Source organism: Panthera onca, chromosome C1 (genome assembly GCF_046562875.1).
Source record: "Panthera onca isolate mPanOnc1 chromosome C1, mPanOnc1 haplotype 2, whole genome shotgun sequence".
In the NCBI taxonomy this organism is placed as follows: domain Eukaryota; kingdom Metazoa; phylum Chordata; class Mammalia; order Carnivora; family Felidae; genus Panthera; species Panthera onca.
In genome coordinates, this window is record NC_138346.1 from 18,928,897 (window position 1) to 18,955,275 (window position 26,379).

The 26,379-nt window shown below is 54.3% G+C and overlaps 2 protein-coding genes across 3 annotated transcripts in view; both read left to right on the forward strand.

The window, feature by feature from the left end:
* CFAP65 (cilia and flagella associated protein 65) overlaps positions 1-12,802 on the forward strand; it is a 35,879-nt gene extending 23,077 nt beyond the window's left edge. For both annotated transcript variants that reach the window (XM_060623622.2, XM_060623621.2), the window contains 14 exons: positions 3,228-3,404; positions 3,700-3,766; positions 3,916-4,026; positions 6,120-6,311; positions 6,412-6,570; positions 7,673-7,816; positions 8,125-8,238; positions 8,417-8,524; positions 9,813-9,857; positions 10,063-10,265; positions 10,552-10,680; positions 11,186-11,674; positions 12,367-12,504; positions 12,610-12,802. In XM_060623622.2, the coding sequence (XP_060479605.2) occupies positions 3,228-3,404; positions 3,700-3,766; positions 3,916-4,026; positions 6,120-6,311; positions 6,412-6,570; positions 7,673-7,816; positions 8,125-8,238; positions 8,417-8,524; positions 9,813-9,857; positions 10,063-10,265; positions 10,552-10,680; positions 11,186-11,674; positions 12,367-12,504; positions 12,610-12,742 (2,209 nt within the window). In that variant the 3' untranslated portion in view covers positions 12,743-12,802. The remainder of the gene's footprint in view (positions 1-3,227; positions 3,405-3,699; positions 3,767-3,915; positions 4,027-6,119; positions 6,312-6,411; positions 6,571-7,672; positions 7,817-8,124; positions 8,239-8,416; positions 8,525-9,812; positions 9,858-10,062; positions 10,266-10,551; positions 10,681-11,185; positions 11,675-12,366; positions 12,505-12,609) is intronic.
* A 9,745-nt stretch (positions 12,803-22,547) lies between these two features.
* On the forward strand, positions 22,548-25,811 carry CRYBA2 (crystallin beta A2). Its single transcript, XM_060626238.2, has 5 exons — positions 22,548-22,652; positions 22,831-22,995; positions 23,776-23,917; positions 25,062-25,204; positions 25,609-25,811. Exons 2-5 carry the CDS (start codon positions 22,835-22,837, stop codon positions 25,754-25,756), a joined length of 594 nt encoding a protein of 197 aa, XP_060482221.2. The 5' UTR covers positions 22,548-22,652; positions 22,831-22,834; the 3' UTR covers positions 25,757-25,811.
* Positions 25,812-26,379: the final 568 nt, after the last annotated feature.

Here is a 26,379-nt window from a genome sequence, read left to right on the forward strand (position 1 = left end):
CTGTCCTGGCACGGCACAGGGTATTTTGGTGGGGATTATGCATGCAAGTGTGTTTGTGCAGGAGCAAGCCAGCTCATACTCTCTGTGGAGAGAGTCCAGGTTGCTGGAAACCGAGGTGGGAGGAAATCCAGGCAAGGTGCCCGCTGAGCTGGGCCCATCCGTCAGGAGATCATTTGAGGTCCAGGAAGGCAGTCCGTGCTTCTTCCAGGATTCCAAGCACAGCGGACTTTCCTTGGAAGGCTTGACTCTCCTAGGCTTTTTGTGTTGTTGTGTTTCCTTTCAGTTTCTTAGAAGGCTATTTTTGAAAATTCTAGCTGGTCTCTGCTGAGCTCATAAAGAACAGACTGAAGGTTTTATTCTTGCCAGGACCAGTGAGAAATGGGGAGTGTGGAGTTGGCCTAGAGGTGGCAGCAGGCAGGACAGGGTGAGAACCCCAAGTGGGAGGGGGAGCATCAGAAGAAATAGAAACCCCATAGCAGCCATTCTCCCTCCGGGTCATCTCCTCTGGTGCCTTTGCTCCTGGCCAGGGAGACGGAAGGCCTTAGGGACAGCAGATATGCTGGTTAACATCTTCTGTTCTCTCGTGCACTCATTAAGTCCTGGCTAAATGTTTACGGGGGGCTTCCTAGGTCCAGGCTCCAGACCTGGCCCTCAGAATCCAGGTGCCAACAATTCCAAGCCTGGCCCTCTGGGTGCCATAGGGGTCTGGGGCAGGCCAACTTTTTGATGCAGGGTGATGTGTGCTAAAGAAAGCTATAACTAAGCTAGACCTGCAGCCTAGGGAGGTGAGGCAGAGAGACTGCAAAGAACCTTCCAGACAGAGGGCCTGGAACGTACGTGGCTAAAAGGTCTCAGAGTGGCTGGAGGATTCATAGGGAGGAAGGGGCCCGGGATGTGGCTTGGGAGGCAGGCAAGGGCCAAGGCATCTTTTTTTTTTTTTTAATTTTTTTTTTCAACTTTTTTTTTTTTTTTTTTTTTTTTTTTTTTTGGGACAGAGAGAGACAGAGCATGAACGGGGGAGGGTCAGAGAGAGAGGGAGACACAGAATCGGAAACAGGCTCCAGGCTCCGAGCCATCAGCCCAGAGCCCGACGCGGGGCTCGAACTCACGGACCGCGAGATCGTGACCTGGCTGAAGTCGGACGCTTAACCGACTGCGCCACCCAGGCGCCCCCCATGGCATCTTTTTAAGAGTTTGAACTTCTTCCTGAGGGCATTGATGGTGATGTAAGCAGGGATGGGGGACAAAGACATGATCTACGTCCATGACCTATCACTCCGGTCTGGGGTGCAGGGTGCAGGGTGCAGGGAGAAAAACGGACTAGCAGCTTGAGGTGGGGGAACAGGAAGGGAGACCCACACTAGAAGACTGGCAGGGAAAGGGGGGTGGGATTATTGGGATGGGAACTGGGTGCAGGCAGTGAGGGAAACGGAAGTGTCAGAACTATCGAGAGAACCCTAAAGTAGCAAGATCTCCAGTTTTGCAGCTGATCAGTATCCCCCCCCCCACTAATGAAATGACAAAAACAGTTTATTCACCTGTCAAAAATCACAAAGGTGATGGAAGAAAAGTGAGAAACTCCCCAGGTCCCATTCCACGTCCACTGTGCTGGGGTGATGAGGGGTGTGGAGTGGGCTTTCACACTCAGCGCTTGGACAACATACACACAAACACAGTCCAGGAGTTATTATATTTCTCTTGCCTTTTTTTCACAGTAATGGCACAATACTATACATAATGATTTCTGCTCAGCATTACACCAATAACATTTTCACTCAACATGATGCCAGTAACATTCTGTTCAGCTCAATACAGATCGATGCATACAATTCTAACTCATTCTTTTTAATATATTGCATAATACTCCCCAATATGAATGGCCCTTAAGTTATTAAGCTAATCTCACACTGGATGACATTAGTTGTTCCCAGTGCCTTTTTTTTTTTCCACTACAAAGAAAGTTGTAATAAACATCTGTGTATGCGTGCACACGCGTGCACAAGCATGCATTTATTCCTACAGGTTAGTTTCCCAGGAGGGAATTTCTGAGTCAAAGGGCATGAGCTGCTACAATTCTAGTCGGCCCTGTCAAAATCCCTACAACAAAAGTGGTAGCGGTTCCTTCCCTCCCAATGTTTGAAGGTGTCTGTTCTTTCTAAACTTACACAGCATTGAGTGGAACTGGTTTTTTTGTTTGTTTGTTTGTTTTTGTGTGTACGTGTTTGGTTTTTTAGTTTTATTCATTTATTTTGAGAGAGACAGAACGAGCAGGGAAGGGGCAGAGAGAGAGGGGTGGAGAGAGAGCATCCCAAGAAGGCTTCGTGCTGAACAACCTCAGCCTGGAGCCCAAGGGTGAGCTCAAATTCACCAAACCACGAGATCATGACCTGAGCTGAAGCCAAGAGTTGGATGCTTAACCGACTGAGCCACCCGGATGCCCCGAGTGGAACTGTTTATCATGTTTCTGATGTGAAAATATTTCAGGTTGATTCAAGGGAGTCTTGATTTGCATTTCCTCCACTCTTTGTTGAGCATTTCCCCATCTGGCTGCTCCCTGTCCGTGCCCTCCCTGTCATGGCCCAGGTTGAGCCCAGTTCTGTGCTGTGCCTTTGTGAGTGAAGGGGTCCGTCTTTTCAGATTGTAACCTGGGGACCCATTTGCCACTTGTTTTGTCAGCTAGTGAGAGTGCAATATCTACTTTCCCACAATGTGAGGCATTTGGGGAGGCATCAATTCTATGCCCAGAACTGCTCCAGATTCAAGAGAGCCAGCCCTGCTGGGCCATCGGTTCTCTGCCCCTGTGCCCTTGCCATCCTGGACACCCTACCTCTTAGGGGCCTCTGGTTGGTCCTGCCAGCATTTTTAGGTGCTTCAAATGGCCCTTCCTAAGAGCTGTGTCACACCAACCCCTCCAGGGTTAATGGCTAACTAACTCAAAGTTACCTACACAAAGTTACCTACACAGGCACTCCCCCTGGACCCCTGTCACCCACAATGGAAGCCCTGACCTGACACTTTGTGTCACCAGGGACCTGCTGCTGTTCCCAAGTTTGGGGGCTATTATGAAATGAGAATCAACCGTAGCCACGTTTGCTCAGCTGTGCATGGGATGGCTTACCAAATTGGGGGAGGGAGTGGGGGAGACCTCCATCCATCCCATCTGGAGCTCAGAGGTCCCACCTCTCTGTTCTAAGAGGCTTCAGTCCTGCTCTGTACCCCTCTCTCAGGGCGTTCCTCTTTCCAAGTGACCAGCAGATTGACCTGGAGCTGTGGGCAGAGCAAGCAGAGTTTGACTGCACTGAGCTGCACCAAATGCGTGTACAGGACAACTGCATATTCTCCATCAGTCCCAAGGCTGGGAGCCTAGGTCCTGGGCAAGAGCAGATGGTGGAGTTCAAATACAGGTGCTCCTCCCATGCCAGTCCTTACACTTCTTGTCCTGGAGATCCCCCTTTCCCTTGGTTCCTGGAAGAGCTTGGCCTTGCACTCTGTGATTCCAGGGTACCCTAAGTAGCTGCGACCCTGGGAGGACCCTGCCCACCCACCTGGTGGGGAGGTTTGATTTTCCTCTTGCCCCATCACAACTCAGGGGTTTCCACATGTTCCCAGGGGCTGGCTGCCTCAAAGTCACAGGTACTTTGCTCTTCCACTTGTACCAGGGCTCAATAACTCATCCCAGATTTGTCTCCTCCCTTCCAGCCACCTGTTCATCGGCACTGATCGCCTCCCAGTGCTCTTCAAGGTGTCCTATGGCCGTGAGATCCTGGTGAGACCCTAGAGCTCCTCTTGCCCTGGACACCGGAGAGAGGAGCAGGAAACCGTGCTCCCCCCTGGGGAGCTAGGGTCCAGATCTCTCTGTTGGGTGCTTCACTTCCTCCCAGGGAAGGATGCTACTCATGGGCTTTCTATTTCCAGCTAAATTTCATAGGTGTGACAGTGAAGCTGGAGCAAAAGTACGTGCACTTCACCTCCACTAGCCACCTGTTCATCCCTGTCCCCATCGACGACACACTGCCCCCAAGGCAGGTCAGTAGTCTACATTGTCCTGGTTACCAAGAAGCCTAAGCATTGATCTCTATATATCAGCATGTATAGAGGTGACAAAGACCCTATCTTCCGGAACTCCTCACTCTACCAGGTGGGGCTACAAGTTTGAACCCTGAGATTGGTCAATTGGGAGAGAGCCAAATCGAGACGTTTCTGCTTCCTGGTGCCTAGTGCTAAGCCCTTTGCCAGACCTCGTTCCCCTGCAAAAGCAGACGGTTCTCTCCTCTAGCAGAGGATTTTTCAAACTTCTTTGACCATGAATCACATTAACGTGTTTTGGATAATAACCCAGTAAGTACATACATCACATACCAATTGAAACATAGTATCACAAATCCATATGTACCCTACTACATGCAAAGTGTTCTGATGTCTTCCGTTTTTATTTTATTGCATTCCATTTCTTACACACTGGACATGACCTGCTAAATTAGTTTCCTGACCTGCTCACTAATAGGTCTCAGCCCCAGTTTGAAAATCACTGCTCCCAAGAAGGACCTCTTTCTGTTAATCCTCAAATAAGTTTTCTAGGTGTGCAGGATGGTTTAGCGTTGGTCTGACTGTATTTCATGGACGTGAGACACACAAAAAACTTCCATGCTGTTCCGCCATCTTGGCTCCCTCTCCTTGAAGGACCTCTTTCTGGAATGTGAAAAACAAATGTGAATCCTTGCAAAGCTATAGAATTTTCTGTATTAATTGGAAGGAATTGAGTTCCTTTGCTCTGAAAATGTACATTGGAAATCTCCCAGAGCAGGACATAGTGTTTTCTCAAACATGCCACAGCTGAGAAATTTCTAACCTTTTAGAAGTCCTTGTATTTCTGAGCAGAGGCCTCTGGTCATCCATCCTAGAGTCAGAGGAATGGGCTTTCTGGACCTAAGGGGGGGGCACCCCAAGCCCCAAGCTCTGTTTGATTTCCTATACCACCCTCTACTCTACTGGCTTCCTGGGAGGCAAAGACTCTTGTGCCCCCTGGAGATCTTTCCAGAGAGACTAGACCACTCCCCCATGGCCTTCAACATAGATGATGGAGAATGCTCCCAGATCTGGAGCCAGGAGACCCAATTGTGCCTTCAGCCAATCTCCACAACCATGGCCAAACTTCCTCTGTCATTCATGAGATGGTGACAGATGGTTGTCTGGACCTGCAAGAGGGCAGCGGAGATAGAAATGAACAGATTTAATTTACATTATGGAGGCAGAATCTTTGGGACTTGCTGGGGCCAGACTTGGAAAGTAGGAGAAAGGGAGGGATTGGGATGTATTGAATTCCTAGTTTGAGCATTTACTGAAAGGAGACACACTGCATATAGAAATAGGCTTTGTAGTGAAGACTTTGGTTTTTTACCAAATTGTAGATGCCTATGAGACAATGCGGGGGGAGGGGGCTTGTCTGGAAGAGGTTGGATACCAGGTCTGGAGCTCAGAGGGTGACCCAAGCAAGAAAAATAAAATCAGCATATTCAGGAGCAGTTGCTGATAAAGATGAGGGGGCAAGACCTAGATCCAAATGAACTGTTTATTCTCTCTGGCTTCCATTTTCTTAAAATGAAGGATTGGACCAGAAGATGTCTGGTTTCTTCCAGGACATTCTGTGATTCCCACACTTCGGAGTTAGCCTTGAGGAACCTTATACCTTCCTTACACTCCCTTATCTGCCTTTAAGCAGGACTGCCTCTAATGGTGGACATGAAAAGTGTTAGGTGGTTAGAAAGAGAGCCTAGAAAATTCTAAAGAGTGAAGGGTGCATGCGTGGCCAATTCTATAAATTTTAACACTAGAGACACAAGCATTAGTGTCCCCTTATGCCATGACAAAGGTAAATTTAGAGGGGAAAAAAGGATTACAGAGTATCCTAAAGTGTCACAGTCTGAAAATACAGTTACATACTTCTTGGGTGATCAAGCCACAAGGGAAACCCAAGGTAGTTAGGGAGCTCTGGGGCTGTAAGGGTGACATCATGGAGATCAACCTGCCCTCCTATAGCGGACACAGAATCCCAGGCTGTCTGCATTGCAGCCCTGAGCTGATGTGTGGAGACTTCACTCTTCCTGCCCCTCCCCTTACAGATTTATGAGCTGTATAACGGTGGCTCAGTGCCTGTGACATATGAGATCCAGACCAACATCCTGTCACAGGTTCAGGAAAAGAATTTTGATCACCCTATCTTCAGCTGCCTCAACCCCCAAGGGGAGATCCAGCCAGGCTCAACGGCTCAGGTCTTGTGGATCTTCTCACCGATTGAGGCCAAGACCTACACAGTGAGCAGCAGCCTGGGCTAATTGAGGGTGGATGTTGGAGTTGGCCTCTTCAGCAAGCCTTGCTCTGACCAGTCCCTTCCCCACCCTCCTAACTTCCCAGGTGGATGTGCCCATACATATCCTAGGATGGAACTCAGCCATCATCCGCTTCCAGGGAGTGGGCTATGACCCCCATGTCATGGGGGACACAGCCCCCTTCCACAACATCTCCTCTTGGGACAACAACTCCATACATTCTAGGCTGATGGTTCCTGGACAGGTAGGGGGAAGGGAGGTAGGAAGGCCTGAGGCCTAGGAGGAGCCTGAGGGCCCTGGGGTGGCCAGTGGAGGGATAGGGAAGCTAGGAAGGAAATGCGATGGAGGTGAGAGGGAGGGTTGCAGAGGTAAAGCCTGGAACCAGCCCTCCTCCAGATTTAGGAGGCAGCACTGGTTCAAAGAGAGGCTTACCCTGCCATCTAGTGCCCATAGGAGTTCCTGCTCAAGCCACTCCACCTGCTGCAGGGCCCTGCATCCTGCCCTCTTCTCTGGACATGGGGATGGGGATTCTGGAAGGGGTTGAAGGAAGCTCTCCCATTTTAGGGCTGTGAGGTGTTATCTTCATACAGAACAGTTCCTCCCCTCGACCTAGATGGATTTTGCTATAAGACATCTAGGGTCAGTAACACCATCTTTAGTTCAAACACATCTCACTGTTGGGAGGTCTGACCCATTCATTCATCCACCCATCCATCCATCTCCTTCCATTGACCCACATGCCCATTTACCCATCCATGTAACCATCCATACTTCCATGCAGCCACCCAGTCATTATCCACCCATACATCTGCCTGTTCACCCTTCCACTTTTTGGACTCTAACTGCATGAGAAGCACTATGAAGGCCCTGAGGACACAAAGAAGAACCAGGCAAAGTCCTAGCCCAGGAGGCACTCAGGCTCCAGACAGAGAAAGTGCCCCTTCCATGTGGCCTCAGTTTTTCCAGATACCCTGTTTTGTTCCCAGTGAAGAAGCCAACAGATTGAAGGATTGAAGATCCCCCAATTAATTTACAGCCATCCTTTCTCAGCCCTTCCAAGCCTATTTTAATGGTCAAAATCATAGGCTTTAGAGTGAGACTGGGTTTCTACCAGCCTGTAAGAGATCTTTGGAAAAATTATTTATGTTTTCTAAACCTTAGCAGGACATCAGTAAAATGGGTACAATAATAATACCTATATCACAGGACCATGGTGAGGATCAGATGCATGTGAACTGCCTACCATGGTACCTGGCCTGTTGAAAGCACTCACTAACTGGTAGTGGTTGCTATGGTTATTATTCCTTCACCTTCCAAGGTGGCTGTTGTGTTGTCTCCACCAACAGAATGTCTTCCTGTCCCGGTCTCATATCTCTCTGGGAAACATTCCTGTGCAGAGCAAGTGCCGCCGTCTTCTGTTCCTCAACAACATCTCTAAGAATGAGACCATTGTCTTTGAGTGGCAGCTGAAGCCTCTAGACTTTGGGGAGGTGAGAGTCCCCTGTTTCCACAGAATCAGAGCCTCTAGCAGGGCTCCAGACCCACCCTATTCTACCTCATCCTATCCCATCTTGTTTCATCTTACCCCATCCCACTCAACTTCCCCTCACCATCCCACCCCAGGCCACCCCACCATCCCATCCCATCCCATCCCATCCTATTCCATCCCACCCCATCCCATCCCATCTTATCCTGTCCCACCATCTCACTCCGTCCAACCTGCTCCACCCCACCTCATCCTACCCACCCCATCCCATCCCTGAAAATCTCCAGAGACCTCCCTTCCCCAAACAAACAGGTGTCTGTGAGTCCCATGAGAGGGAAGGTGGCTCCTGAAGAGACAATCCCATTTGTGGTGACCCTGCAGACCTCAGTGCATGCCAGCTTCTACAGCATAGACCTAGTGTGCAAGGTAGGACTGGCACCAGAGAGAAGCTGGGATGGCAGAGCTCCCAGTCCTCGGGTGTGGGGTGAGCTATGAGATCCCCAGACTTCCAGAGAGAGGCAGGGGCCAGCCCCTGGATGAGGGGGGCCCAAAGCACATAGGCCCTCCAGACCTTGGCCTTCACTGTCCTCATCCTGGGCTACAGGTGCACCAGCAGGAGCTCCTGAATCAGTACCATAAGGAGCTACAAGAGTGGAAGAGTGAGGAGGTGCGGCAGAAAGTGGAATTCACCATCACGGATAAGAAAGTAAAGGTGAGGAGGCCAGAGTGGGCCTTGAACACCACAGATCTTCTGACCGCCTTACCAGAGGGGTCAGAGGTAGTGATCTGAGGTAGTCTTACATGCAAAACTGGCCAGCCTGCCCTAGATTAGCTTTCTTTCATTAGACGAAACATAGCATCTCCCCAGGAGACTCTCTTCTGGGTACAAAAACCTGGCTGACCATTCCCTGCCTCATGTAGCCCCAGTATTTAATGGGTGCCTGCTAAATGCTGGGACCCAGGGGAAACAAGACAGAGCTCACCCTCTGCTGGAAGACAGTGTGGTATAGTGGGTTCAGGTGCAGACTCTGGAGACAATTTGCTGAGTTTTGATGCTTGGCTTTGATGATTTCTAGCTCTGGCATCTTGGTCAAGCTATTTAATTATCTTAGTTCTCTCAACTGTAAAATGGGGATAATATGACATCTGGGATTGGCTTCAAGACAGCCCAGAGGTGGGGCCCAGACGAGACAAGATTGGCCATGAGCTACTGATTTTTGAAGGTGGGTGGTGGATAATGGAAGACTCTTTGTACATTCTCTCCACTTTCCTGTACATTCGAAAATTTCCATATTAAGAAGGTTAAAAATAAAAGTTTAAAAAATATTTTTGGATGCAAGAAAAATAGTACCTGCTTTGCAGCATTGTTGTAAGGATTAAATAAGGTCATACAAGAAAAGTGCCTCCAACAGTGCCGGGCACCAGGTAAGCATGTGCTAAACATGGCTATTAGTATTTGTAGGAAGAGACTGATAATAAGCATGAGACTAAACATCCATCTTAGTTCTTCCTCTGGTTTCACAGCCCCCCTGTGCTAGTATTTGTGCACCTTGATCACCTCTGTCCTCACCACACTGAACCCCCAGGGAAGCACTGCTCCCCTCTGAAACTGTGGCCCAACTGTGAACGCAAATCATGTCTTGAGGGTATGGGAGAAGGGATTTCTGAATTACATCTTAATGAGGGAGGGTATTTTCTTACCACACCAAACCACAAAGCTCCAAGGCACAAGGACACGCTCCCTTGGGACAGCCTGCACATGTTTGGTGGCATGTTCTTTCTCTTTCCTTCAGTTGGGTTATCTGGTTTTCCTTGTCTGCAGGCAGACCTTCCTTAGGGAAGGTCCTGGAAAAGGGTGTGACTGGGAGTTGGGTGGGATCAAGAGGGCGGCAGATCCTGGCATTGGCTTTAGGCCCTCCATGGGTCAGCAGGAAGGGTAGGAAGAGGGGAGTCCCTCTAGGCGTCTTATATCCTAAGCACAGGTCTCTTTGCTTCCACAGAGAAGGGCATATTGTACAGCCTGTGAACCTGTGAGGAAGTACAAGGTGAGGTCCTAGACCCATCTCCTTGGGATAAATTGAAAGATCCTTCTTTGCTTCCAGAGATACCTCCAACTGCTGGCCCAGCTTCCTGAAAGGAAGGGGTCACAGCCCTATTTGGCCCTAAAGGCCTGGTTGGGAGCTAGGGACCCATCGGTGATGGGAATGGAGTCCCCAAACCCCTGTCATCCACATCTCCCCCTTTTCGAAGACGCTGCCCCCCATCAAGAATCAGCAGCCTCTCAACCGGCCTGCCAGCTGGAACCTTAAGATCTCAAAGGAGGAGCCATCCTGGCTGTGTCCCCAGCTGCCCTCGCCAGGCATACTGTGCTTGGGCCTCACTGCCCGTGCACATGCCACCGACTACTTCCTGGCCAACTTCTTCTCCGACTTTCCCCGCCACTTCTTACACCGGTGAACTCTCAGGGAGGGAGGGGTCTCTGCCCCCTGGGGAACCTCACTAGGCTTCCTGCCCCACCACCTTCTTTCCCTTCCCAACTTGGAGCCTCTTCAGATCCTGTGCCGACTGAGGTTTGGGCTTGGTTCCCCAAATGCAGTAGCACTATATTTGGGCCAAAGCCAGGGCCTGCCCCAAATTCATCTATGTTCTCATGACTGCATCACCACCACCATTGCTCATGACCCCACCCCCAGCATGGTGGCTTGCCCAGACCACTCAGAATGTCACGGCCTGTTCCAGGGAGCTGCCAAAGAGAAAATGCCCCAGGAAGGAGTTGGCAGCTTCTGAGGAAGAATCCCCTGACAAGTGGGCCCCTGTCTCCAAGCAGGAGAAGCAACTCCTGGTTGACTGTCTCACCGCCATCATCAGGTGACAACCCCCACCCCCAGACCCTCATCACCCCCCTCATCTCTCTGCACTCATTCAGCCAACTCTGGGTTCCCCCCATGGGCCCTGAAGTCCCTTCCTTTCTTGAAAACTAGAACTTCCTTACAAGGTCCTTCCACTGGTGGCCCCAGGATAGGGCAGCTCTAATGGAGCTGGCTAGAGGAATCCTCAGGGCTGGATCCTAAGTTTTGTCCTGTCCATGGCTGGTAGATAAGGTCCAAGTCAGTTCACTGTTTACCCAGGACTCCTGTCCCTTGTTTGTGTGACTCTGACCTCCTGGCTCTGTCTCTAAGAACCCACGGGGCCCAGAGGTGCCTTCCTCCAAAGAAGGGATAGAGGGGGCAACTAAGAGGTCTCCTTCCCTGCTTAGCACCCATTTGTAGACATAGTAGGCAGGCACTGCCCCTTGGGGAACACGGAAGTCAGAGACCCACAGGGGGCTGCAAGGCCTCTCAGCAAGGACCTTCTCTTCCTCCCTGCCATGCAGGGGTCTGCTAGAAGACAAGATCTTCCATGAGGCCGTGGACCAAAACCTGGTGGAGAAGATACCTTACTTCTGCCAGTTCTGGAGTGAGCAGTCAGCCAAGTTCATGGCCCAGAACAACAGCCTACACTTAGCGCCAGTCCTGTGTCCATCCTCCAGCAGCTGGGAGGAAGACAAAGGCAAGGAGCAGGAGGAGGACGAACTGAGCCTGGGGAAGAAAGAAATGGAAGAAGAGGGGGAGAAGAGCGAAGAGGAGGAGGAAGAGCTGGAGGAGGAAGAAGAGGAACAAGAGGAGCTGGAAGAGGTGAAGGAGACAGGCAAGAAGGAGCTGGAGGCAGAGGAGCTAGAGAAGGAAGAGAAGTTGCCCTGGATGGCGATTGAGCCCACACGGCAGCGCATGTCCCAGGAATCCCTGAAATGGCGGTGGCAGCAGCAGCTGAAGGTCATAGTGAAGGAGGAGCAAGAGCAGGATGAGAAGGAGGCGATCAGCCGGTGAGGAACCAGAGCCAGGCGAGGGTTTGGAGGGCAGCTGTGCACAAAAGGATCCTGGGAGGCAATGGTGTGCTGGGGCCAGCCTCTATCTGCGTGCAAGGCTCTTCCCAGCTCAGCGTGCACTCCCATCTCTCTGAGCTGAAGGCCTTCAGGGGGTATTTACAGAATGGCGATCTGAGATTTACTTTTTCCCTCCAAGACCTGGCTATTAACATTCACTAGCACATCATCTCCAGGGGGTAGTTCTAGTCTCTGAAGTCTCTTAAATGGGTTTCTAGAGGCCAGAGAGAAGCACCACCTCTTCTGGTAGGTCCTTCCCCTGGGGCTGCTCTGGGGGCAGCTTTCTGTCTTTGTTGGGATTCCTTAGGCCCCACCTGGTCCCTTCGGGACCCTCCCACCGCTGGGTGCCTTTTCCCAAGCCTGGCCCTGAGATGAGATGGGGCCTACAGTTGCCTGGGTTCGGATTTCACCACTGGCACCAGCCAGTGTAACGTTTGGCAACTTGGTCCCTTTTAAGCCCCAATTTGGGGGTCTGTAAAATTGGGACAAGGATGCCTTATAGTGTTGGAAGGGCAGGAAGTTAAATGAGAATCCACGTAGAGCACAGGGCACACAGTATACAGCACAGAGGAAGCAGAGAACGCGAGCGCTGTAGAAGGCGGTGCTGACACCCATGTCCCCGCCACTCGCAGTCTCCCGGCTTTCGCCAACCTGCAGGAGGCGCTGCTGGAGAACATGATCCAGAACATCCTGGTGGAAGCGAGCCGCGGGGAGGTGGTGCTCACCTCTCGGCCGCGCGTCATCGCCCTGCCCCCGTTCAGCGTTTCCAGGTGGGGGCGCCGACTGAGCCCGAAGGGCGCGAGGGACTGCAGGGGCGGGCAGGCTCGGGCCCAAAGCCTCTCTCCAACGCCTTACTGGGGCTCTCTGCCTTCCAGGATTGTGACTCCAGACTTGCTGGCAGAGCCGCCCCTCGGGCTGCATCAAGCAGAGGTGCCCCGCCCGGTGGCGCCGCCCCCTACCAACACTCTGCAGATGTCAGCGCCTCGCCCCACGGACTTGCTGCTTTAAGGACCCCCATCTCCACCGCCCCGCCAGTAAAGCATATAGCCTTTTTTTTTTTCCCCCGTATCTGCCTTGACTTTATTTCCCCGACCTAGGAGGAATTCTCGCACGCGTTCTGGGAGGGACAGATGGTTGGAGTGGCTGAGGTGGACTGCAGCGACTCATTGCAGATTTGGATGCTGGAAAGTTGCGCCTCTCCGCTCCACAGCGCAGCTGGGCGAGAGTTCCCGCCGCTCTCTGCCGGGCGCTGGACCTGGTTTGGCCAGTGGAGGGCGCTTCGGGCGGGGCCTAGCTGGCCTTTGCCTGGTGGACAGGAACTGAGCGCCCGGCCTAGTCCGAGCAGCAGGTGGCCGCGCGGCGAGGTGACCACCCCTCCCCTTTCCCTGTTGCGCCTGCTCCGAGGCTGGGTCCTTCCATCGCCAGCCCTTTATCAGCATCTGCCGGGCTCCTGGGGCTCTGCTAAGAGCTGAGAAAGAAAGGAAACCAAGGCACGTCGCGGAGGGCTGAGCTAGACGCTGGGACGCGGGTGGAGGTCACAGCTAGCGGGCCACAGACCCTACTAAGCGATTCCCATCGTGAATCTGAATCACCAGCCTAGGGAGTGTCCTCGTCCCCCAGGATACCCACCTCCCCTCCCACTCCCCCTAACCTCCTCCCGGCAGCCTCTATCCTCTGCTCCTCCCACCCCCCCCCCCAGAGGCAGGTGGGTGGAAAAGTGACATCTGGTGTTGTTCCAGAGGCGCCCAGGTCCCCGACACCCCCCCTCCACCCCCGCGGCCAAGGCCTCCAAAGAGCTCAGGCCCCAGAGCACTGGCAGGGGTGGGGAGGGGGTGGGGGCGCTCCGCCTCCTCTGAGTCAATATTTGCTTGGAGCAAACGGGCGCCCGGACAGGTGTGTGTGTGTGTGTGTGTGTGTGTGTGTGTGTGTGTGTGACTAGGGGCGGGGACTGAGCAGGCCGTATAAGGGCGCGCTGAGCCCAGAATCCCGCACAAGCTCCGGGGAGTGGGCTGGGGACCAAGCCAAGCACGGCCCGGCCAGGTGAAGGGTGGCCAGGAAGGGAGGGGCGGACCAGGTGCACACCTGCGGTGGCCGCCCCGGCGGGCGACGTGTCAGCCGCAGATGCGCGCAGGTGAGGGCGGCGGCTAGCGGAGCGCTGTGTGGCACTGTGCTCTCGGAAGACCAGGACAGGAGATCACCAAGGGCCACAGCCAGGCCCCGGGCCTTCCGCTCCCGCCCCGCGACGAGCCCCTCGCACAAACCGGACCTGAGCGTTTTGTTCGTTCGGCTCGCGTGAGGCAGGGGTGGCCTCTCAGCACCTGCCCCGGGGCCGGGCCCGACCGCCACGCAGGCACCTGCCGTCGCCGCCGCCGCTGCCGCCATACGGGTCGGAGAGGCTGCGAGCCGCTCCCGGGGAAGATCCGGCTCCCATCCGGCCCCGCCCGCCCTGCCTTATCCTGCCCGCAACTCCGGGGCTGCCCGGCTCGATTCCGGGTAATATGGGCCGGCTGAGCTGGCTCCACCGGGTGGCATAGGGGGCTGTGGCCGAAACAGGAGCCCTTCTGGAGGTGGAAACCCAGCTTCTAGTCCCTCTCTGTCCCAGCGACCTCTCTGGCCTTGGGCAAGTCATTTCCCAGCCTTTCCTCGGTTTTCCTGTATGTTCAGAGGGGTTGGTCTGGCCTTGGGCAAGGGCCTCACCAGTCCCCAGATCCTGGTTTCGGGGCTTCTAGCAATAATGCTGAGCCACTTACCTGGGAAGTTGGAGGCCTTAGAGGGATTCGATCGTTAGCTGTGAGGAGGTGTGGAAAATCAGGGTGGGGGAGCTAGAACCAGATGAAGATCAAGTCTGCTCCTTCACATCTGTTTGGTGCTGACATCCTGAGGGTTCGCCCCCTGCCATCTCCCTGGCCCTTCTTTCAGTCTTCCCATGTCTGAGACAGACAGACAGACAGATGGAAAAGGACAAATGGGGCCTGGTAGCCCTTGCCAGGGGGGGTCCCCAGGCACCACAGCCAACCACCTTTCTTAAATTTCATAATCCCAAGTCTTCCTGTTATATGCAGCTGGGGGTGAGGGTGGGTCTCAGTGTCCCTCATCTTAGGTGGGAGTCCACGGGTCATTAGCCACAACCAAACCTGAGACAGCCGGCCCCTCTTCTGCAGGGAGTCAAAGTGTTAAGATCTGACATGAGGGAGGGGGGTGGAGATTGCCTTAGACCCCTGGCCTCCTGCCCTGGAGAGTCTAGAACTGAGGGTTCCACACACAGCCTGAGGTCAGTGTGAGCCCTTAGCTGAGTCTCTGTCCTTTCACTCCAGGTGTCCGTCATTCCTCCTCTCTCAAAATTGATGGTGATGCTGGTCTAGCCCCAGAGAGAGGGTCGTAGGTGGAGGGAAGCCTCCTTGGATAGCAGTAAGGAGCTACAGTTTCCCCTTAGGGTGAGGAAGCATCATGGGGTAGGAACTGTACTCCCAGACAGAGGTAGCCCCCAGTGAAAGAGGAGAGTGAGGAGTCACTGGTCCCTTCCAGCTCCATTTTGGATGCTTCTGGAGGTGCTGGCTTGTCCCTTCCACTTGTTCGCCCCCCCCCCCCCCGTCACCCCCACCCAACTACCCGCAGGGCCTCGGGATCTGCTGAGTCCTCTGCACAGAGAAGGGGAGGGGGAGGGGATGAGATGGCTCTGACAGATTCCAGGCAGTTCTGGGAGGGGGTGGACTGCAGCAGCCCCAGGGAGGGGGCATCCATGGGTCCCCATGCTGGGATATGTGCAGTCCCCATCCTGGCCCCCCAACCAGGCTTCTGTCCTGGGCCCAGCCCTCTGCTCCTTGCCTGGCACTGAATGATTTGCCTGTTAGGGGCCTGACCCGGCACTGGCACATCTTCCCTGTGTCGTTGAGGGCTTCCTCTTCCCCTCCTTAATCATGGAAGGGGGTGAAAACTCCCCACCTTTGGCTGGGATTCCAAATCTTGGGGCTGCACAATGAAGAGCTCTCCCCCTGAAATGACTGCCCCACAGTTAAGGGGGGGTGGGGTGGGAAGAATTAGGCCAGCAGCTGGCAGGCCACCAGAGGCCGTTGTGACTGAGAGCCACTGCCTTTCCCCCCCCAGGGCCTAATTTCCCTCAGAACTCCACTCCCAGTCCCCAAGACCCGCATTTCCAGACCAGGGCCAGGGAACGGGCGTCTCGTCCAGGTCCCTCCTCCCTGCCTGGCCAGGGGCGGAGACTCCAGGCGCCAGGCTGGCCTGCAGGTGCGGGGCTTGGGAGGGGGGGGGTGCTCAGCAGCTGGCGTTCGAGGGGCCCCCTTACCCCTCCCCCTTCCTGTTCCTAGCCAGAGCCTGCTTCCTGTCATCCCTGTCAGCACCCCAGGCGGGGGAGGGGACAGGTAGTGGAGGAAGCGGAAAGAGGGACTGAGCAGTGGGAGTGCGGGTGGCGGTGGGATGGGAAAAGCGTGCAGGAGAAATGTGGAAGGGAGGAGGAGAGCAGAAAACACAAGCAGGACAGAAGGATAGACAGAGGGTGCAGCCCAAAGGGATGGGAGACACAGGGAAGATTTCAGGACGGGGAGGGGGGGAGCTGCAGCCCGCCCATCATCCCCCTGTGAAAGCCAGAGCTAGAGAGAGGGCAGAGACAACCGGAGAGAAACCAGAGAAAATGGACGGAGGCAGAGACACAGAGGCAACGTGACGTAACAAGAGATGCACAATTCAGAGAGATGGAGAGATTCTAAGGTGCCAGGTCAAAGGTCAGGGTATCGAGAGGTGGAAGGCACAGTGTCTGTGGAGGTAGGGGTCCACCATGTGAAAACAGCTTCCAACCCCACATTGCGGGAAATTACCCCCAAGAGAGGAGAGACAAGTGGCTTCTATAGCCAGGGCTGGGGGTGGGGCTGATACCCCTCTCTTGAGAAACCCATCTTTCCCCATTAAAGGGCAAAAGATGAAGAGGGGCAAGGCTCTGGCCCTACTGGGCACTGAGCAGCAAGGGGCTTGGGTCTGACTCCGTCTCTGCCCTTTTCTGTCTTGGCCACAGCTGGAGAAACAGACAGCTGTGGCAGCTGACCGGCCCCCTGCCCACCTGCTGGTTGTGACTCAGCCTTGGAACCTCTGGACGCAGAGGGTACCCAGGGTCTATGTGAGAGTCAGGGGACCTGGGAGTGGAGGCACCAGTGGGGGGGGAGGGGGCCTCATACCCAGGTGCTAATCCCCATCCGGCCAAGGCAGAACCAGAGCCTCACTGACCTTCTTAGAGATTAGTCCCCATGGCGACCTTGGCAACTCGCCCCCTCACTCTGGCTAAGTGTGGGGGGTGGTGTGCAGAGGCTGGGTGGGGCGGGGAGAGAGCCTTCCTGAGGCATCACAGGATCACAGCAGTCAGGGTTGGGAGGGCCCTTCCAGGGTCAGCAGTTAGTACAAAACTGGGGCCTCAAGAGAAGGAATGACCTGCCCAAGGGCACCTATAGAGCCAGAAAAGCCTCAGACCCGAAGTCAGGTCCCCAGTTCCACTCTCAAGTGTTCTTTCCAGAAGAGCAGAGGCCTGAACAAGAACAAAGGACATTAAGATACACCCCCTTGGACCCTCCCCACTCATGATCTCCTAAACTGAGATCAAGGGCAGAGCAACTTGAATGGGGTGAGGCAGGAAGGCTCTCCCTCCTGAGTACTAGGCTGGCTTCCACAAGGCCAATGTGGAAAAGGGGATGCAGATCCCAGAGCTCTGCCTGCTGCCCTGACTCCTCCCTCCAGCCCAGCCCAGCCTGCGGGTGTGGGGGGCGGGGGAAACCATGCCGCAAAGCCAGTTATAACCACAACCATAATGACAGAGCAGCTAACATTTATTGGGTGCATATGGCACGCCAGTTCTGTGCTTTACATGCACCTAAATCTTCACCACATTTTTAAAGACTATTGTCCCCATTTTACAGAGGGAAAAACTGAGAAGTAGAGTGCAGCTTATACGCAGGGGAGCTTGGATTTGAACCCAGGCTTTAGCGCAAGACTCCAGAGCACTCTTAACCCTTCAGTGTCTGTATGATCAGGGGCGGGTGACTGAGACACCTTCTCTCCTCCTCTCCGTGGCCGTGGAATGGGATACGTGCATGTGTAAGCGAAGGGCGTACTTGTACTCCAACACCCAGCACAGAGTGGCACACAGCACATTGTATTAAACGTTTGAGGAATAATTGAGTGAACAAGTGTGTGCCCATAAATGAGTGTGATTTGGAGGGGTCTACTGAATCCTAGGAGAGTGTTCACATGTGATGCCTGCCGGATCTGTCTGCGTGCCTGCAACTGTGTGAATGCATGTATGCGCGTGCCCTCTCCCTGCCGCCCTGTGTGAGCCCCATCGCTTTGCGTCTGGTGAGTGGGTGGTAGTGGGCGGGGCCTCCCAATTCCCCGGATGGTAGCCAGCTCTTCACCCTACTGAGGGGCAGAGAAGAGGGGCTCTGTTTCTAGCAGGGTAAGACAATGAGTATGTGGGTGGGGCTCCCGCCCCGACAGGACCCCCCCCCCCACTCTTTTGGGGCCGGCTGTTGGACCCTGCCTGAGTTGAACTGATCTCTCACTCAGTTATCTCTGTCTCCCAGGAGACCAGATCTCACAGCCCCAGGGAAAGTGCCCTTCTGCCAGTTCCAGGTTCTAGAAGGGGGGAGAGGGGGAGGGGGAGGCGAGGCAGAGGGTGGGGGAGTGGGGCTGCAAAGAAGAGGCTGGTGGTGGGACCAGGGGAGGGAGGGCCCCCCAGTCACAGAATTTGCATCTTCAGTCACCAAAGCCCTGACTGATTTCCCAGTGAAATGAGGTGGGAGCAGGCCAACTTGAGGAGAGGACATTGGCCACTGGGTGCTTGCTCTAAGCTGCCCGGCCATACGGAGAAGTCAGGCTGTTCAGGGATGGGTGAGGGAGATGTCCCTGGGGATTCTCAGGGCCTTTACATGGAGAGAATAGAGACCTGGGTGGGAGCCCAGGATCAGGTTGTTTCTTTGTCAGATCTGCATGCACGTCCCCTATGGTATGGGTATCTGACTGGGGTCTGAGGGCCTCACAGGTCCTTAGAACACAGGACTGAGTCTGCTGGTTTCTCTTTGGGATCTTCAGGTGCCTTGTGAGATTTTGAAGAATCGTGAGGAAGGTGACTGAAGATTTCTCTATGGGACTGAAAGTCCTCATAAGAGAGGTAGGGCTGGATAGGGTGTGGGTAGGAGTTCTTTGAGGCTGATGAGATCCCTATGAGATCTTGAGGTCTCCTGGCAGTGTAGATCTGGGGACACCATTTTCTTTTTGTCTAACTTCCCCCTCCATGCCCAAAGGCTGAGGCTGTGGATGCAGAGGAGGTAGGGGTGAGGGTGCTGAGCTGGCAAACAAAGCCACCTGTGCATCCATCCTTCAGGAAGCTCTGAGCGCAACTGAGCTGGGAAAACAAACAGGACCAGCTGCTGGGGGGTGAGAGGGGGCTAGGAGGGGATTGGGACGGGGTGGGGGGAAGCTGGGGGGCTGGAGCTGGACCAGAGAAAGGAGAAAGGAGGCTGGGACAGGGGTCCATAGCACAGAAAAGGGACAGGGATCCCAGAGTCCCATTCCAGCACACGAGGCAGGGACACCTGACAGCCCCTTCCCCTCAGTAGGTCATTCTTCCCTTTCTCCATGACTTTGAGGCCCAGAGCCAGGGAGGGGTCTGGGGGATGTGGGGACCCTGAGAGAGGACTAGGCAACTGCCTATCGGTGGTCTTGGTGGGTGTGCCTATTTCTGAGAGAGCCGGGCACAGACATCTACAACTAGGGGGAGCAATGAATGGGCCCTACACACCATTTTCCTGATGAGGAAACTGAGGTATGCAGGAGGGAAGAGGCTGGCTAGTGCCTCACAGCTTCTTAGAGCAGAGCCAAAAGCCGAATTTAGGACTAGAAAAGGGGCAGTGTCCTTTTTCACCCAAAGGGTCTCCACCCCCAAATCCCAGCCTGATTCCTAATTCTAATTTGGATCTCAGCTGTTATTCCTCCGCACTACTTCCCTGGCCTGTGAACACACACCCCGCGCGCGCGCGCCCCTCCTGTAGAATGTGGTTGTCTGGCCAGCTGAGAAACTGGAAACTGCCCACCTAGGTGGAGCCCCAATCTCAGGGCCGCGCCCAGGACCCCCGCCCCAGCTCCCGCAAACACACTGTCCATCTAAGAGACACCAGCGCACCTTCGAAGCTGACACCCAGCGCCAGCGTCACGGAACAGCGCAGACGCACAGCCTGACGCACTCGCCACCCGCGCGCACCGCCCTTCCCACCTCAGCCCCCGACCAACTCCCTCATCCACCTCACCCCTCTTCGCCAGCTTCCTCCGGCGCGTCCCGCCCGCGCCTCCTGGTGGCCGAATCCAGAATTTCTGATAGAGATGGAGGAAGAGGGAGGAAAAGGGAGGGAAGGAGAGATTCAGGTTCTCACCTCCCACCATGTCCAGGCAAAGTCCAAGGGCCAGGACACGAAGAATCCAGGACTGGCTCTTGCCTCCCTCGATAGTTTGTACTTCTTTATGGATTTGGGGAAAGTATACCCTATTTGTGTTTCTCCAACCACCGCCCACCACGGGTAGGGAATCAGGGAATTGGCATGGTTCTGACCCCGTCTCCAGTCAACCCCATATGGTCGTCCTTGCTGTGACTCAAATATTACTAACTGTGCTTTACTTCTCAGTTTTAGGGCACTTTATTCTTCGCATTCACCTTCACGCACCTTATGATCCTCAACAGCTATTCCTTACCAATGAAAAGAGAGACCCAAGGGAGGCTCCAGTGGCTCCCAGAGCTTGTTCTCAGCATTCCAGAATTTGTGTATGTGTGCGTGGGGGGGGGGGGGGAGTTGGTAGAGTGCGCAAACCATTACCCTAGCTCTCTCACTGGGTAATTTCCTCTACTCCTCTTCCCCTCCCCCCAGACATATGGCCCAGCCTGACCACTTTGTTGCCTCACTCACTCATGTTTTATTGAGCACCTACTATGTGTCCAGCACCATGCTGGGTTTGAGGATAACAACAGGACTGACACAGCCCCTGCCTCCTTAAACAGAGCTTACACTCTAGCAAGGGAGACACTCGGTACAGCCATAAACACACATAAACAAAAGAGGAAGACAACTTTAGAGTGACAAACACTGTAAAGAAAATAGGGTGAGGGGTGCTTGGGTTACTCTGTTGGTTAAGCCTAGGGCTTCAGACGTCAGCTCAGGTCATGATCTCACGGGTTTGTGGGTTTGAGCCCTGCATCAGGCTCTGTGCTGACAGCTCAGAGCCTGAAGCCTGCTTCAGATTCTGTATCTCCCTTTCTCTCTGCCCCTCTCCCATTCCTGCTCTGTCTCTCTCTGAAAATTAAATAAAACATTTTAAAAAACAGAAGAAGAAAAGAAAACAGGGTGGTATGATGAATAGTAAATGCCAGGAACAGCATCACTCAGGAGGTAATAAGGAAGCCAGCATGTCAAAGTCTTTGACTAAGACACTCCAGGCAACAGGAACAGCAAATGGAAAGGCCCTGAGGTGGAAGTGAGCTTTTGGCAGTTGGGGGAAAAGATGGACGGTCAGCATGGCTAGCCTGCCAGGAGCTGGAGGTGGCTGCATCTGGCCTATGAGTCCTTTTAGTCACAGGGGGCTGAGTGGCAAGAGGACTGGCTTTGGAGTCAAAAGGTTTAAATTCTAATCTTGCTTCGACACCGGTTTTGTGAATCTGGCCAAAGGTCGGCGCACCCCTGACCCTCAGTTCCCACATCTGTATATCCAAGCCTACCGCTCTCCACTGTTGTTGAGTCTATAAAGAAAGCACTTGGCTCATAGGAGCAACAAAATATTATTAGTTCCCTTCTCACTCACCCCTCCACTTCTGCTGGAATAGCCCCTCCATTAAGGAAAACTCACAATTTTGCCAGAAGTCTTTGTGCCTCATTGAGAGCTACGATGGTTGGGACATTCCGCGGTCAGTTGTGAGGAAATGTCCTCCCTGGAGCCTCCCTTGGGTCGTCAAGCCTTTCCTTCTCCTTCTCTCCCTCCCACACTTCTCCCCCACACACAGGGCGCTGGGAATGAGGGTAAGAGCCTTGGCCCTTCACTCCCAACCAGAGCTCTCAGACCCTGGAGCTCGGTGTGGCGATTGGGAGAGTCGCGCTGAGGTTGAAATATTATTTCTACCTACCACAGCGAGCCACTTCCCTAGCTACTATTATTTCTAAGCGCTTCGTAAATCCGCGCCCTCCCTTGGGCGGTTCACTCTCCCTGAGTTCAGCGCCGCCTCGCGGCGAGTCCTGAGGGTGAAAACTCCGGGACCGCAGAGCCGGTTCTGGGAAGTCAAGCTTGGGTGGAAAGGAGCCACAACGGGCCGATCCTCCGGGGAAAAGAGGACTGAGGGGCGTGAGGAAAGTCTCTTGCGGAAAGTCGCGTCTACCCTCCCTGCCCAGCGTGGCCCCAAAGAGAGGCCTTGACCTAGGCCTGAGGAAGAGGCGGAGTTTAGACGTTGGGAAGAACTCCCCGCGCCCTCCAGTCAAGAATTGGCGGTCTTAGCCGGGCGGCCCCAGGGTGACCTGGTATCTCCATCCCTAAGTGTCCGGGCCAGGGAGGGCGCGTTCTGCCCAGAGCTCGGGTGCGCCTTGCCTGGCTCAGGCCCCCAATAAAGAAAAAGCGGAGTCAGCCTCAGCTGTGGCGGGCGCGGGACGTGTGCCTCAGCACTTTCTATTGTAATCCCGGAGGGCTGGGGCCAGATTGGTGGCTTTGGGAAAGGCCTCGGCTCCCCAGAGGACACCAGAACTGACCGCAGCCTGCCCGCTGACTCAGCTCCCCCCACCCCAGCGGGAGGGAATGCGGGGAGGGGAAGCGAGGCCGGGTATAAAGCCCCGCACGCCCGGCCCGCACGCAGCCTCTCCATTTTTCCGTCAGTACCGCGCTCACCCACCCGGTGAATACTCGGTGCTGGGGCAGGGTTTCTCCGGGGCGGGGGAGGGCGAGGTGAGGGAGAGCCTCTAGCGGCCCTGGTCCAGCCCCGCGTTCTTCACCCCCAACCCGGGTTGGCGAGCCTGGGCCCCGGATGGGGGCTGAGGGACGCTGAGCCTTTGGTCCCACCCTTCTCTCCTCAGCGGCATGAGCAGCGCCCCCGCGCCGGGCCCGCCGCCCGCCAGCCTCACGCTCTGGGACGAGGAGGACTTCCAGGGTCGCCGCTGCAGGCTGCTGAGCGACTGCGCAAACATCGCCGAGCGCGGAGGCCTGCGCAGGGTGCGCTCCGTCAAGGTGGAAAATGGCGCGTGAGTGATGGTACAGGCGCGGCCGGGCTGGGTTGGGGGCCGCTGGGCTCCCCTGGCCTAAGCTCCGAGCCTGGGACCTCAGCTCTCAGCCCTCCGTTCCCCAGACTGTTAGCCTTGCCTGTGACTGACCAACATGGGAAACCCCTTGGCCTCCCAGAACTCCCCCATGTGCCACAAGACAAATCATGTGAACTAAAAGGATAAAGGCGAGAGGCAACCCTTTGTGGGAGCCCCGAGAGATGGGCCTGAACCCTGAAGGGGTTCCCAGTGTAGTTATTTCCTCCCCAGAGTTTTTCTCTGCGCAGCTAGATAGTTCTGCACTTGGTGTAACAAAAGAAGCTAAATCTCTTCCTCTCCCTCCATCCTGGTCTCTGAGAGCCTGGGGCGCTTGGGAGAGCTGAGACCTCTGATTATTGCAGGTTGTTGTTATCACAGATTGCCACCGCAGGTTGGGGGGTTCCTACACCTACCTTTGCAGGCACCTAAATCCTCGAGGTAGGAACCGTTGGTAGGTGATCTTCAGACCTGGAAAATTCCTTTCATCCTGGGGAGGCTAAGCTGGAAGCCTGGATCCCTGAAACCCCAGATAGCAGCTATATACTGTCTTTAGTTTTTCTAGAGGGGCCATATTGCCATGTGCTGTGTATGTCAGGGTAAGGACTTGGGGTTGGAGAAAAATGATGGGGTTCTCAGTCTTTTCGATCACAGTAATCAAGGTGGGGACAGAGGAAGGAGTGAGCCTCGGGCAGATGCCTCCCAGCTTTCTTTGTTTTTCCCCAGTTGGGTGGCCTTTGAGTACCCTGACTTCCAGGGACAGCAGTTCATTCTGGAGAAGGGTGACTATCCTCGCTGGAGTGCCTGGAGTGGCAGTGGCAGCCACCACAGTGACCAGCTGCTCTCCTTCCGGCCAGTGCTCTGCGCAGTAAGCACAGCCTTCCCCTTCCCCTTCTGCTTCCTACCTCCTCACTCCAGACCCTGACCCCACGATGGCACCTCATAAAGGCTGTCCATCCAGTGTATGGGAATGTGTAAACACAGTTCCTAGATGAGTGGTAGTGGCATTACTTCCAGAGCCAGAAGAGTCCCTGAAAGTTGGGACAGTGGACCTCAGTCAGGTGCCCAAAAATCAGCACCACGGACAGCACCAAGCCCATGCCTGTCTTGAGCACCCATGTTCCTCACATCATGTCGTCCACACCTGTTAAAGAGTGCTTCTGCCATCACACAGTCCTGTAAGGTTGGGACGGCTGCTGTTAGCCTCATATACAGGTATGGAAATGGGGCTCAGAAGGGCAAAGTGACTTGCCCTCGGACACAAGGGTTAACGTGATGAGACTAGAACTCAATTCAGGGATCATTGTTGAGAAGAGATCAATCTCTGTGTGTATGTATGTGGGGGAAGTGTTGGCAATGAATCAAATGAATCACTGGACAGGAGGATCTCACTTCTCACTTGTGCTGACTTAGGTACCCTACTGTTGAGGCCTGGGGCTGAGAGGTAGAGGGCAAAGAGCAAATGCTGACTCAGCCTAGGTTCTATATTCCAGGAGGGGAAGGCCCTAGGACTATGGAAGCCCAGACTCAGCCAGCACTGATGCCTGGCCTGTCTGTTATGATTCTGCCATCTGGCACCCCTCAGTTGGGCCTTACCCTATGAGAGGCTGTTCCCAAGGTGCTGCACAGGGGATTGAGTAGTCAATGAGGCCCTTAGGAAAACTGCCTTGGTTCATGGGCCAAATTTCTCTCAGGATCCCTGATTTTCCTTCTGCAAAGAGGTCCAGATTACAAGATTCTCTCTAGTCCTGACCTGGAAGGGTTTCTGGGAAACCCTCAGTCTCACCATCTCAACCCAAAGCCATAGAAGGGACTAGGCGAGGGACTTCTGAGCCTCCCAGCTTCCTAGCCTGCTATGGACCTGATGGAGTGATCTTTGGGAATGCTTGTGGAGCCAAAGTGTCTGCAGAGCTTGTGTTGGTGGCAAGGTGGGGAGAGTAGGGCTGAGAATGTACCCATTAATACCTCTTTGGAGGGCCTAACCTGACCACTCCCACCTTCCTGTGCTTCAGAATCACAGTGACAGCCGTGTGACCCTGTTTGAAGGAGATAACTTCCAGGGCTGCAAGTTTGAACTCAGTGATGACTACCCATCCCTGCCCTCCATGGGCTGGGCCAGCAAGGATGTGGGTTCTCTCAAAGTCAGCTCTGGAGCGTGAGTCCCAGGACTGGAACAGGGAAGATGGGAAGAGAATGGAGGCAATGGAGACCAGGGAGGGGGGTTGGGAAAGGTGATGGGGTGCTAAGAGACATAGTAAAGAGATGCTGAGTACTGGGGGACCGGGAGAAGTGAGATGATGGAGACAGACGGGGGGGGGGGCAGAGAATAGGAGAATAAGAGTCAGAGAGCCAATGTGGGGATAGAGCAAGGGATTTTTAAAAAGATGGATGAAGAGGCAATGGAGAGTGGGAATAGGGGAGAGAGATCATTGCAGGGAAAATTGAAGCAATGGCATTGGAGCTAGGGGCTGGGGCTGCGAAAGGAGGGCTGCTAATGGGGGACATTGGTGGGGGTGGGGGCAGAGCCTGCTCACCACCCCTGTGATCTCACTGGCCTAGGTGGGTGGCCTACCAGTACCCAGGCTATCGAGGCTACCAGTATGTATTGGAGCGGGACCGGCACAGTGGGGAGTTCCGAAACTACAGTGAATTTGGCACACAGGCCCACACTGGGCTGCTGCAGTCCATTCGAAGAGTCCAGCACTAGGCTCCACAGCCCTGACACCTCCCATGAGGACCCTCAATAAAGGTTCCTGAACCTGTCTGCCCCTCTTGCCTCTTTCTTGGTGTCTTGCGTTGTGATCTTCATCCTAATCCTTCTGAAGGTCCTTCCCTGTCAACCTGACTCTTCCCTCAGGCTTTGGGATTGTTGACTATGAAGCATAAACTGGCTTAGAATGTATGTGGCTAGATCCCGAAAGGGCTGAGAAAACGGCTGTTAAGAACCTTGGGCATCCTGTTAAAGACAACCAGTCCCACACCTCTCCCTGATAAAGGCCAATCAGCTTGGTCCAGGTGTACCATAGCACACACATGGTGCCTTTGCCATCCTCTGGTTTGGGTGCACACAGTCCTATCACAGTGCTCATAGCTGAATTCCACCCATCTGGGCCAGGCACCAGCATGCACGGCAGGACCTACTTAACCCTATGTGGAGCTCAGTTGGATTCTTCTCTAACCCCCCAGAGTTTGTCTTCTAGCCTGGCTCCCTATCCAACTGAGTAAAGCCTGCACCCTTTTCCTAGCTTTATAGAATCTCTGTCTGATAGAGAAGCAACACTGTAAAAGGATAAATGAGTGGGAAATTCCACTGCTTCCTGGGGCCTTTGA